This window comes from Boeremia exigua, assembly GCF_020726555.1.
Source record: "Boeremia exigua strain MPI-SDFR-AT-0100 chromosome Unknown C7974scaffold_4, whole genome shotgun sequence".
Lineage (NCBI taxonomy): Eukaryota > Fungi > Ascomycota > Dothideomycetes > Pleosporales > Didymellaceae > Boeremia > Boeremia exigua.
Window position 1 is genome coordinate 2,913,729 of NW_025763521.1, and position 13,363 is coordinate 2,927,091.

At 48.7% G+C, this 13,363-nt stretch overlaps 5 protein-coding genes across 5 annotated transcripts; 2 read left to right on the plus strand and 3 right to left on the minus strand.

Moving 5' to 3' along the window:
* Positions 1–230: 230 nt before the first annotated feature.
* Positions 231–1,835, plus strand: C7974DRAFT_451891 (uncharacterized protein; the record flags this gene model as incomplete). The annotated part of the gene is made up of 3 exons (XM_046145801.1): positions 231–381; positions 464–843; positions 906–1,835. 3 exons carry the CDS (start codon positions 231–233, stop codon positions 1,833–1,835), a joined length of 1,461 nt encoding a protein of 486 aa, XP_045999716.1.
* Positions 1,836–3,148: 1,313 nt separating this feature from the next.
* C7974DRAFT_307458 (uncharacterized protein) lies at positions 3,149–4,994 on the minus strand (the record flags this gene model as incomplete). The annotated part of the gene is made up of 4 exons (XM_046138129.1): positions 3,149–3,469; positions 3,523–4,391; positions 4,445–4,535; positions 4,629–4,994. 4 exons carry the CDS (start codon positions 4,992–4,994, stop codon positions 3,149–3,151), a joined length of 1,647 nt encoding a protein of 548 aa, XP_045999717.1.
* Positions 4,995–5,409: 415 nt separating this feature from the next.
* C7974DRAFT_308657 (glycosyl hydrolase) lies at positions 5,410–6,861 on the minus strand (the record flags this gene model as incomplete). Its single annotated transcript, XM_046138182.1, has 1 exon — positions 5,410–6,861. One exon carries the CDS (start codon positions 6,859–6,861, stop codon positions 5,410–5,412), a length of 1,452 nt encoding a protein of 483 aa, XP_045999718.1.
* Positions 6,862–8,998: 2,137 nt separating this feature from the next.
* C7974DRAFT_451893 (uncharacterized protein) lies at positions 8,999–10,436 on the plus strand (the record flags this gene model as incomplete). The annotated part of the gene is made up of 1 exon (XM_046145802.1): positions 8,999–10,436. Exon 1 carries the CDS (start codon positions 9,030–9,032, stop codon positions 10,434–10,436), a length of 1,407 nt encoding a protein of 468 aa, XP_045999719.1. The 5' UTR covers positions 8,999–9,029.
* A 2,213-nt stretch (positions 10,437–12,649) lies between these two features.
* Positions 12,650–13,324, minus strand: C7974DRAFT_308500 (uncharacterized protein; the record flags this gene model as incomplete). Its single annotated transcript, XM_046138172.1, has 1 exon — positions 12,650–13,324. One exon carries the CDS (start codon positions 13,322–13,324, stop codon positions 12,650–12,652), a length of 675 nt encoding a protein of 224 aa, XP_045999720.1.
* Positions 13,325–13,363: the final 39 nt, after the last annotated feature.

Consider the following 13,363-nt stretch of genomic DNA (forward strand, 5'->3'; position numbering starts at 1 on the left):
TCTTATTGGCCCAATCAATGCTGCTGTGATCTCGGCCCGTAAATCACGCATAGGTATACAAATTAAATTGACTATTCTATACGCGTGTTAAATGGAGTGGTAGCGGGTCTGCAGGGCGCAGTAACTATATAAACGTCCACCGATGCGCTGAATAGCGCGGCCCCACCACATTACCTTCGAGTGTGACTACAGCTTAAGCACTATCAAAGTTCATTGCGAGCTATCTCATCATGTTTTCCAGACTCTATGTGCTGGGACTTGTCTTTTTCTTCACGAATACGAACTCTGCTGCTGTCGACGATGGCTGCAAAGCTCTGGCCTCTCGCTACCCTGACAAAACTTTCTTTCCAGGCTCTGAGCGATACAAATTTGAGAACGAGTGTAAGTGCTAGTCGCGCTTTCGCAGCATCGAAAATAACCGGTGGTTCCCTGGCAGATTCCTGGACCTCAACAACGTACTTAGGTCCATCCTGCATCTTCGCTCCGCAGCGTACCAAAGATGTGCAGTTCGCTGTCCGCACATTTACCGAACACCAAGTTCAGTTTGGAATTCGCTGTGGTGGTGCTATGGCCATTGACAATGCCGCCAATATCGGACAGGAGGGTATTCTGTTGGCCCTGACGAACCTCAGCAACATTGCTGTCTCAGATGACACCAAGTCTGTCACTATCGGAGCTGGTGTGACATGGCCTCCGCTGTACGCACATCTCGACGATTACAATGTCACTGCGAACGGAATTCGCTCTGGTGATGGTGGAGTCGTTGGCGCGATATTAGGAGGGGGACCGTTCGGATTCATGGCCTATGAATACGGAATGTCGAACATTGCTAAATCATTGGAAGTAAGCAATGATTCAAACGCGTCTACGTGAAAAGACATGTGGCTGACAGATTGTCTTCGTAGTGCGTCCTTGCCGACGGAACCCTCGTAACGGCGAGTGCCGTTGAGCATCCGGACTTATTCTGGGCACTTATTGGAGGCGGTAACAACTTCTGCGTTGTTACAAAGGCTGTTCTTAATACAATCCCGATTTCCTCTGCGCTGATTGGAACAGTCTCTTGGGGGCCAGGAGTGTCGGAGCAATACATCAAGAGTGTGGAGCAATTTGCGCTCTACGGCGCAGAACACCCCAAGGCTTCGTTTGAGGGCCAGACCCGGTGGGTCCCATCTCGCAGCGACGAAATATCTTTCGACGGCTACCTTTGGTACAGCGGTGAGGGAGATGTTCCGGTCGGATTGGAGAACTTCACCGCACCTGTCCTGCCAATCACGAGAGGGAACATTACGAGGACGTCCATGGGCGTATGGAACAACGAGTTCAACTATGCTCCTCCCCTTGGTACGAGAGCTATTTTCCACTGGCTCACGAGTGCAGCCAATGCTACAGCTGCAAAAATCGCCTTCGACACTTACTTTGAAACGATCGCATCCCTAGCAGATGTTGAAGGATTCTCAGCCACGTTTAGCATGCTGCCGATCACACCTATTGTTACCTCAGCTCCTCCTGGAAACCCAATGAGTCTAGGGGCTGACGATGGTCCAGCGATCTGGTACGTTGAGACCCCTCTATGGTCAAGAATTGAAGACGACGAGCGTGTATTGGCGGTTCATGCTGAAGCCAACGCGAAAATTCGGGAGAGACTTACTGAAGCCGGACTTGGACCCCTTCCTTTCATGTATCTCAGTGATATACAGAAGGAGCAGATTCCCGAGACCTTTCCATCCTATGGAGCGAAGAACTTACAAAAGCTCAAGGCGATTCGACACAAGTACGATCCTAAACGCGTCTTCACCGATCTTGTGCCTGGAGGAGCCAAGATTGCTTTGTCATAGGAGAGAGCTTGGATCCGGGCTAAACTTGCGGAGTGGCTCGGATCGCTGGATCATATAATACTGTTGAAAAGAGCCGAGATGGCCCCGGAGGCTTAGGTCTAGTTTAGAATTTGTGTTGAATCAAGACAGAACCATCTTTGTATTTAGCTATAGGCAAACTACAACCACGCAAGGACTAGTTTGCTCATTTTTGTAGTATTTCCGTACAAGACCCCTAGTGCGTAGCATGATGGCCGACAATGGCCGAGGATTTTGAATCACTTTGCATTGCCAGCTAACAAAACTATCCATAATTCGCTTCCTTTATCATTTAATAAAATGGATTAATAACTAAACTGGAAAACTCCTGTCGCTTCACTAGAATATTCTTTCGTGCATACTCCTTGCCCGTTCGTCGGCCATTATCGCACGAAGTACGCCAAGTATCCCTCTTTTCTGGTCTTTAAGTAGTATAGAATAGCTGGTATTATCCGAACTTTGGACACAAAGCGAGTGGGCTGTGATCCACTATCAATATACATGAAGGGGGCTTGAAGGTGGTTTTGAAGGATTTGCATCTTAGCATCCAATGAGCATGGTACATCGCATTCGCTCTCGCTCTTCAATCTCGTGATCTTGGCACTTCCTCGATGGATTGGCCACCCTGTACCTCACAACGAATTGCAATCGGTCTCACGACTTCAAAAATCATCTTCATCGAACGATCAAGACGGTCATATCTCGGACGCTGATTTGGAGGCTAGTCGTCAAATCCTTCTACTATGGTGTCAGGCACAAGTACCATTTTGGTAACGCTAGGGATGATTGTACCCCAAGACGCTACCAAGAAGAGCCAGCCAAGAATAGCTAAGCTCTCATGTGGCTCTGTCGTGCACACACAAAAGTCAACGTCGTGCATACGCAAGAGTCAATGTTGTGTAGATAAAAGGATGAGGCGATAATACAATTGCGGCCTTGTTTCGATTTATGAGGTGCCCAGTACACCTTTTCAGCCTCTGCTGTGATTACGCACAGTAGAAAAAGACTGCGCGGAATATGGCTGCTGTGGTGTAAGGCATAATTAAAGTAGGCGGAGCATAGGTACAGGGATCTTGCTGTATACTTCGGGTATCTCACCGAAGCACGTCTTAAATAGTACCTGCGTACAGCAACTCACTAATTAACAATGTTTTATATCCAAAATAAGGCGATACTTGGTGCATTCTGATAAGTAGAGCTGTTTAGAGTACCCCTGTTTCTCCGGACCCCACAGCTACATTGCTTCTGCCAGACGCTACGTTAGGTACAAGAAACGGAAGACTCCGCCACAATGCTTACGCGGGATGCACGCCAAGCTCTGTGCCGGGCGCCGGAAAGGTGTTTCCAGTCAATTCCTGCTTCCCAAACAAGAAATCCCTATCTACGTTCAAGTCTGCGGGGTGCCATCGCTCTGTTGCCGGCGGGCGAGTACTTGGTGTCGTCGAGGTTGGACTCACAAGACATGCTCTGTTATCTACGGCATACATGTAGTCGGCATTGATACCGGGACTGATCCAGAGAGTCATTTCTGGGTCGTACTTTCGCTTCAGCTCGGACAGGCGTGGGTAGTTGCTGCCCCAAAACGAAGACTTCCAGTTTTCCTCTAGAACACTTCCCTGAACACATGGGTTAGCGAGCTTAGACTTCTGAGACGGAGGCATGTCCATACCTCGTTTATATAAGTTCCCATGTCTGGCGCTAGACGTCTTAATCCATTAGCATTCGTTGTTTCTGTCGTTGTGGCAATAACAAATGCCACGGCTTTCCTCCACCCAGGATTTGCCGATGTGTCACTTCCGTCACCAAATCGCTGTCCGGGTGTCATAATTTGCACACCAACAGAGCCCCCCGTCTCGACGAATGCGTTTGTAATGTTCGGGCTTGTGAGGTGCTCTGCACTGAAGAGGCGGCTGTCGTACGGAATGATTCCACGACCGTATCTGTACTCTGGAGCTGTCGGCTGTGGTACAAGCTCACCATAAGTTCCCTCGAAGAACTCTTTATAATTATTGAACTCAAAAGCCCGAGTTTGAAAAGGAGTGATACCAGGTAACGATGAGACATTCGATAGAATTGGGCCCCAGACATCATTCGCGTTGTTGATTCCAGCCTGCGTCCCCGGATGAATAGCAAAGGCTCGAATATGCGTCGGACGCACGTAGTATGTCACACTGATGCCTTTCTCATACAACCCAGGAGCTTCACGAAGAAGATGTCGGAGTGCAGCACTGGTGGGGTAAGTGCCAGGCTCTAGATCACTTGTGTCGAGCGTGGAGTTGATGTACCAGTTGTAACCAGTAATAGGAACGACTGGATGCGCTTTCCAGGTCGCCTGAACAACCACACCAAATGTGCCGCCACCTCCACCTCGAATGGCCCAAAATAGGTCGGTATTGACTTCAGAGTTCGCAACTCGCAGTTTACCATCTGGTGTAACAATCAACGCTTCGAGCCATTGATCAACCCCAAGACCGTACTGGGCAGTAAGTGGGCCGTAGCCACCGTTCTGGCCCCAACCTCCAGCTACAGCGACAGTGGCTGCGATAGTCAGCATTTACAGGAAATTCATTCTGGAGTGCCAGTATATTTACCTGCTCCACCGCTAACGGTGAAAAGCCCAGAATCAGCAACCGCATAGTTTAGTGGTAATCCCGCAACAGCCGGTCCGAACGACACTGCAGCCTGCACACCTTCGATAGGTTTTACAATATTCGGTTTCGTGTCAAGTGCCAGTAGAGGAAGCCCTTTCTTTGTAGCAGTGTACGAAGACATGACATGGGAGCCTTGGAACAAAGATAGATCAAGCAGAAGACCCGAGCCTGCATAACTACGCAGAAGCTGATCATGTCCCGTTGTTATGACTGACAGACGGATGTTGTGGTTCTTTGCGAACCTGACAGCTTTTTGAACATCTTCGACTGACTTGGCTTGCAGCCGATAGTCGGGGATGGGACCGTGTTCATCGCTTCCGTTGGTTGCGATGACGCCTGGGAGTGCCTCCCTCCACACAGAGACGTCCGGCCAGTCGGCATCGGTAGGCAGCTTTCGACAGCCAGGAGGAGTAGTTGTAGTATTTAGCTGGGCATGGATAACATCGGGAAAGATAAGGGCCGCTACTTGAAGTAGAATCAGTAGTTTCATCTTGTTGGTCGTTGGCGTCTGAAGCACAAAGAGAGCGAAGTTGAATAGATTCTGATAAATCGATCTCTACCTGTGTCACTAATTATATAGGTATGTGATAGCCTCTCTGCAGCTACCTTGGCAACTATGTTACTATCCTCAGTCGGGCAATAATCTATTGCGCCCTTCCGATTCCACTCCCTCGTCCCATACTAAACGCACTCACACTAACCATGTCAGGTGCTCGTATTAGCTCGGTTTCGTGACTTCGGCGCTTCGCACTCGGTTTCGTGATGCGGATCCTTGAACCATTCTCGATACTTAATCTATACTGCAATCTGGCAAAGCTATAATTAAATGTGGCAAGGAAGGATGGAAACAGTCATGGTGATGAAGGATGGGCTAGCTGCAGCGTCTCTAGGATGAGCATATAGAATCATACGGTAATAATCCACGTACCTGAAACCGTCTCCTGTATAGGTAGATAGCACTCTTTAGATAGCTCCTTTATTGAGGTAGAGTTTGAGCCTGGATAAGTTTGCTTAGGGAGCATGACGATTCCCAAATTGATGTTCTGGACCTGGTTGAGGAACACAGTGACGCCGACCTCTTCATCCTGCGACACTGGCGTAAAATCAACGTCAGCACTGAACTGGAAGACGGTATGTGTCTGACGGCGCATAACCAATGTGTAATTTCCGAGGTCGTAACCGGCGGTGTAGTTCTTGTAACCTGCTGTGATGCTTGCGAATGACGGCTTAAGTTGAAGAGTTCCAGGATGACCGGGTGAAGAGATCTCGTAGGATTCCTGTTCTGGCCAGCACCAAAAGCCAAAATGAGCCGGCAGAGTGGAGTTCGGTTCAAAATCGATGATATCTGGGTCAGTTATGAATGCGTTTGGGCCGGAAATGTTGTTTGGTGGCTCGAGATACCATCCTGCCTGGGTTCCACGAACTGGTTCAATGATTGGCCATTCACCGTCGTTCCATGTAACGTTTGTCAAAACCATCTCTCTTCCCATTGGATATGTTTTACCTTCCGGACCTGAGCGCCAGGCCAATGCGGTCGACCACCACTGCCCTCGTGCATCGTGGAAGAGGTCAGCATGACCGATGTTCTGGAAGTATTCATCTGAGCCTCGGTTGGTAAGAATCGGGTTGCCTTCGAAACCCTCGTACGGGCCGAAGATAGCGTTTGACCGAGCGATGACCACAGAATGATTCAAGCCAGATCCTCCTTCTGCAGTCATAAGATAATAAAATCCGTCTTTTCTGTACAGATGTGGGCCCTCGGAAAACCCTTCGCCAGTACCATACCATATCGATTTCGCCTCACCAAAGGCACCGGACTCAAGGTCGACAGTCTGGAGATATGTTCCTGCACTGGCAATGTACGCAGTACCGTCGTCGTCCCAGAACAGATCTGGGTCGATGGATTTCGCATTATAACGTACAGGATCACTCCAAGCATTATCGTCGTAAGGATTGATTGTCTTGAAGATGAGACCTTGATCAGACCCAGCAGGGAGCAGATTGTTTCTGTAGATGGTTATGATGTAAAAGGTCCCGTTGTGGTAACGTATAGTTGGCGCCCAGATGCCATCATTCATTGTGATAGATTGATCGAATTCCGGGTACTGGTCTTTGCGTGATAAGGCATGACTGGCTAATTTGAAGTTGGTGTTGTCTTTCGAAGCGTAAGTAGGTAGGCCAGGCGTTAAGAGAAAGGTCGATGCGACGCCAAAAGTAGTGTTATCCCAATCTGGCACGAAGACACAGCTGGGATCACTATGCCATCCGGGTAGAGCGGGATTATGACGTGTTTGATTTGATCCCGAGGCCACAATGATACCACTAAGCAGACTCAAGGTGAAGAATTTGAATGCCATGGCTGACGAGATATGAAGGAGAAATGAAGGTGGTTGGGACTTGGGACAGTGAACGAAGCCCTGCTGGTGTATCTTTCAATGAATCCAGAGTCAGTCATACTTATATACCCACTGTCAATGCAAATGTGCAATCTCCAAGCCAGCTAGCGCTCAACCGGTGCACAAAGTGTATCTGATCGAGATTGGTTAGGGCTGCGAACAATTCGTATGCTTGGATCAAATAAGGTACGCGTTTGAACAGAACCTCTTGATGCCCCTTCCTCATGTTTCCTAGGTTTGAAATAACCCGTATGACGTAATACGGCTCAGTACGAAGTACGCTGGTGATGCTGTGGATAGTGGTGACGTACCACTTTATCAGTCAATCGATCTGGGTCTTTCTAGATATTGAGAACTTACGGGAGTGCTATCTATAGTGGATAATGAATACACGGTTTATTTGATAACCATGTTTGACAGATGGTATCCGAGTGTGCTATGGCGTAGAAGTAGGCTTAATTGTACTCGTTCCAATGTCTACGAGATGCATGAAACAATATCGTTTCATGTGATAAGCTATCACTGTGTGACTGCAGAACGGATATGCATCTTTGCGATTTACATTGTTTAATCAAGTCTGTGATCTGTGCTAGATACATCTAATCGGACAAAACACCTACTGATTAGCCTTAACAAAGCACCGTGTATATGTATAAGCCGACACCGAAAAGGACTCAAACGAAACTGTAAGGTTGTAAGCTTACACAAGTCTCTAGGGGTATAGAGGAGAAAGAAGGTGAGTCAAGAACAACGTGCTTGAAGAATTGCACATTGAGATCTCCTAAACTATGGATGAGTCTGTAATGCTATATTGCACTACTCCAGCATCGATTCGCATCGGGCTTTGCTTACGGGCGTACGAAATACGCTCTTGTTGGTACGTGCTTTCTTCAGCGATACGAAAGTGTGAGTAGCACGGAAGAAACACATCATAGAATCAGCTAAAACTCTCTAGCACACCTCATTCAATTCGCTGGGAGCAACACTGGGATTGGTCGTAAAGTAAGGTTTTGCCATTAGCCAGGGACAGGCCAACCTCGGTCCAATCGGAAAAGTTAGAGTATCCACCTGCGTATCTCGTTTAGCACACCTTTTCGCGTCTTCACCAACTCAGCTGAGACCTATTTCCTATCCAGATCTTTTTTCATAAGGTCATGCGGAATTTGGTGATTGACGGGCAGATCAATGCGCTTTGCTGGCGGAAAGCGGTAGAGATGCTAGTTGTTCGTTCGACGGGCTGGTCTTACCTACTTCATAGCGAAGCCAGCCTGAGGTCGCGCATTGCCCGCTCAACATTTTCGCCTGCTGCTACCTGGGGTAGGTACATCGGGTAAGGAAAGGGTAGGCACCTTCGACACAAGGCAGCCTTTGTCCGCACTCGTCACCAACAAAGACAAGACGTTCTCAGGCGCCGACGGATCCCGTAACCAGTATTTCACTTGAGTGTGAAATGCATCGTGCAGCCGGGACGGTACGCGCGTGGTACTCCGACGGAGCTGCGTCCACGCCGGGTGAGCAGCGGAGTTTGGATTGTTTTGTATGTGAATGTGGAAACGGCAGAATCTCCAGCAATACGTTCGCTGCACGCTTGCTAGTGCGTCATTCCTGTTTTCTCGAGACCGGTCGTGGCCCGGAAGCCTATTTAGTCTGTCAGTCAGAGCAGAGGTTACAGAAAGTGTGTGATACTAAAGTTGAATAAAGGGCGATCAAGCCTCAATGGCGTCATTATAGCTTGTCAAGATGCGGGAAATGAGCGAGGCGGCCAGTGCAGTAGCTTCTGATTATCAGTACCTCTCTCTGGAGACGAATAGGTAATTTCTCAGGGCTCTGGATGATTTGATCATCTTGCTGTCGAGCAACCTTTCTCGAGTGCGTCATCAGATGGTGGTTGGACAACGTGTAATTACATGCGCAACAAAATATGTTCAGTTTGGCCTTCCACCCTTCCGCCCTTCCGCCCTTCCGCCCTTCCGCACTTTCGATATCGCGATCACCTTCAGCCCCTTAGAAAGCAACTGTCTATACACTCGGGTCAGGTTTAACGGCCTGGTATCTGTGAGAGTTAGCATCCAACATCTCCATGACACCGTCTTGAACTCGCAAACAGAGTTCGATCAAAACTCGCCAATATGGCTTCAACTTTGGACGTCCTCCACCCTAAAAAGCTCGATCAAACCATGCTTCGCATGTATATACGCCAACTATTAGTGTTTCCTTTTCCGGACGTCAGTGTAGACCGGAAAGAGGAGGCGCTGGCGGGCTTGGCCTTGGGATTGCTCGTTACATTGAAACAGTTCCCCTTTCTCGCCGGCACGATCGAACAAACGAGTCCTTCTACTGGAGCTATGACTGTGCGATATCCTAGCAGCATAAGTCTGGAGGATGTGTCGCGCATACTCAAGGTGACCAATCCAGGGATCGACGAACTCAGCTACGACACATTGTGCGAAGCAGGCATACCTCCATCACGTCTTCACAGTGAGGATCTCTGCCCAGTGTATTTGCGTTCTCATGCCGGATTGGACGACCAGTTTGCTGGAGGCCTCACTACGTTTGCAATGGGGGTTCCCATACCTGTTTTCGCTGCACAGATCAACTTCATCTCAAATGGACTCATATTGAGCGCATGTACCCACCATAGCGTTGTTGATGGCACTGGAATTGCAAGAGTCTATCAACAATGGAGTAAACATACTCATATCTACAGCAACGGAATGGGAATACCAGAGCAGATTAAAACATCCAGTCTTAATGGGGCATGGCATGCGTTTGATTCTCCAATTCTGGATAAACCAAGACTGGATCCCCCAGAGTTTCGGTATCCTGGCGACTTAGCTTGTAATCCACCATTGCGTGACGCTCCGTACGAGCTCCGTGCCAAGGTTATAGTGTTTTCAGTAGCTACAGTCTTTCAACTTGCTGACAGGCTTTCGGTGTTCAGTAAGAAGCATATTTCTACATTCGCTGCGCTCACGGCCCTTTTGTGGTGCCAAATCACCAACGTCCGCCGAGATGCTATGACCACGAAGGGAATCAAGGAAACGAAAGTTGGGGTTGCAATCGACCACTGCAAACGCATTGGATCCCTGCTTCTAAGTGATTATGTTGGCAACTGTGCAAATGGTATGACAGTATCCCTCCCTTTATCAACGATATCCTCAGGCGAAGCTCTGAACGGTAGACAATTCGCACACATCGCCGTCGCCATTTCCAACGGTCAAGGCGATATTGATATTGACTGGTTCAGAAACCGCTTATCAGCCATGTCCAAGCAAGATAACTCTTCAAGACTGCTTTTGAATGTCGACACTCGTAACGGGCCCGACGTAATCATCTCAAGCTGGATGCACATCGGTGCAGATGACGTATGGGCTATCCCTGGTACAACGAGCGCGGAGGAAGAACACAAAAATGTGCGGAGATGGAGATGTAAACCCACTGCTATTAGGAAGCCCCGATGTGCGAATGAAGGTAGTATCCTGATCCTGCCTGCAGGGAATCAATGGAGACTCCGTTTGGAATCTCGATCTGTCTGAAGCAGGTTGAGATGAAGAGGATGTCCGAGTCCTTGCTGCAGGATGATTAGACAACGAAAGTTGTCGACGGGTATTGTCACAAACGTGCAAGCAACTCTTTTCCTGTATTACCCATATTGATTCGAAAACGACCAGGCTCCATGATACGGCTATGAGCAGTGGAACATGTGCCTAATGGATAGCAGCGAAAGGGTCGACGCTGACACAGTTGCCACTTTTTTTCTAGATAGGCGGTTGGGGAACTCTGCACGCTCCCTGAGCGCCATCAATGTAGCGAATATGTAGGCGTTTCCAACAAGCGCATGCTGCACACTCGTGACTTCATGATTTTGTTTGCTGTGCCTAATATCAGGCAGAGAACCGGCGGAGTTTAATGTCCAGAGCATCGTACGGGCCGATCTTTTGTTCAGACGACATCTAGACCACGTTCACAAGTCCAACAACAAGTGCCCAAGTCACTAATACCCACATCTCCATGCTGCGACCAAAAACACTGGCTGCACCGCCTTCATCACTAGCCCTCCAATCAGCGACCGTTTTGTTTGTACCAGTACTATTTTGATGGCGAAGTCGTCACCACCAGAGCCGAGGAAGTCGAGTCTGAGCGCGGGGATTTCGACGGAGGCTGTGGCATTGGGGCTCAGGTGCTCTGCGAGGGCATCGCAGTACGGCGAGTCTTGGGCGTGTGTGAGCAAAGGAAGGACTGCTACGAGCGGGAAAAGGGAGGAGATTTGGAGGACCATGGTGCTATTTCTTCCTAGCACTTCGAGTTGTGAGTAGAGATGAAGTCAAGTGAGAGGACTGGAGACTCGCGAGGTTGATGCACGCCCTTGCTTTCTTCCCATCAGCGTAGCTATTTGTGCTCTCTCTCACGCTCCCTATGTCATCTGCTCGAATCGTCCAAGGCGCACACCCAAGAGGTCACCTCATGCACTTGGCTGCCCGCCTGAAATGCCTAAACGAACTTGGTATTGCTATTTGTTGTTGTTCAAAGGCTAACGTGCCTTTATATCCGGGGTCGCGCATGTCTAGCCTCATGTAGTTATGTAGCGTACTCACGTCGAAGACACACGCTAATTACCATTCAATTAAACCGCCATACGAGAAGCACTAATTAAATCTCCTAGTATCAGATTAGTCTACCATGAAAGACCAAACATGCTAACTCCCAATGAAATGATCGCGCATACTAACGTGATGATAAAAATAGTAACTACAATAGTGTCAGGCCACCTCTCATGTAACTTGGTATGGAACAACAATACATATTGTACCGAGCAAGGACTCACTATCAAGAGTGAGTCGTGATACCTTTTGGGCTTGCTGGCTCAGTGGCTGGGTGCCGAGGCCTAACGAATAGTCTTTAACCTGTGTTTGTGGGTACCTAGCTTTAGTAGCTCTCGAGGGTTGGGACAAGTCCGGCATCGCTAGCAGGCTGTTTTCAATTCTTGCGCGTAGTTACTTCTGATGCTCAATCGATTCTAGTCCCTGGGATGTCAGTCGAGCCGATGTAGACAAGTGGCCTGCTGAAAAGCAGATGCAGTGGAACTGATCGGAAACACCAGCGCACTGCACCGAATGAAATTCACCATTTGTATGCAAGTTGGATCTACAAGGTTTCGATACCGAACGTGGGGCTGCTCGGCATGCAACGTTCTTGAGTGAGGCGCTCTGCATGAGGAAGGCTGCAAGATGAGACACAACCAACTAGCCTCATTTTCTACCCCGCGAAGACCAGAAAACCCTCAAAATTATGCTGTTTCTGTCCTTCTAAAGTTTGGAGATAATCCGTGTGGTTGCAAACCCACGAACGGACGACGATTCGACAACACGCACATCAAGATCGCGGAGATCTCGCAAAATCAAACCCAGCTATGGCAACGGTATCAAGTTCGCTCAAACTTTTCTCTCTCTGTCGTGATACCATGGCTCGCTGCTTTCGTAAGTGTGTGGATTGGAAGGAGACTGCCAGACTTGCAACTGTGGCTGATGCAAGCACCGCTATCAAGGACTGTCTCAAGGGCCTTTATGGTGTGGTTGGGGACTACCAAAAGGTCATACAGTCATACAAGCGTGTCACAGACAAGAATGCGTCCTTCGAGGTAGTGTGCTCTTCGGTCGCCTGCGCTTGACCATCGTTTGTCTCATATGTTCTTCCAATTTATCGTTTTGTTTATTAATTCGTAAGCATAGTGACCTACACCATCGGGAAATCAATTATCTGGGTAAATAGGATCACCATTGCGAAATGTCACTTGAGAACTTGGATCTTCCACTCGAGCGGCTGCCTCAAACTTTCGGTCGCACTTGTCTTCCACGTCCGTAAGTCGCATGATCCCGTTTTGATCCACTATAAAGACGTTCTCGGGACCGCAAAGCCAGGGATACTCCACTGAAGCCGCATGCCAATCCTCATGGTCGCCGCCCAGGCATACTACATGGATCGTCTCCACATGCTTGAAGTTCAGGAGTTCCTGAGATTCGAAGCGGCACCAGTACTCTTCTGTATTGTCGCGCTCAATTTTGAGCTTCCTTATCAGCGGCGCAATTGACCCAAAGCAAGACAGTAGAGACGTCCCGATAGAGATCATGTCAACGTCCCAATTTAGCCAAAGATACTGCTGCGCGTCGGTATTCAATACGCCACGGTGGACTGCATCCTCGAGAAAGATTTGCTGATATGATCCAGAAAGATGGCCCCGGCTTTCTCGACATGCATGAAGCGGTGCTGGTGCGGAAGATGGTGAGATTTTTTCAAAGACCTGAGGGTAGACACTCATGTGATTGCAGTAAAGCTCGACAGTACGAGGTTCAACCGTCATTTCCCAAATGCGAAGGCGAATCTCTGTTGGGAGCCGCGGAAACGGACGAAACGTGCATTTGATCATGTTGTTACCAACCTTGTCTGGTCCGTTCGGTAAATAGGC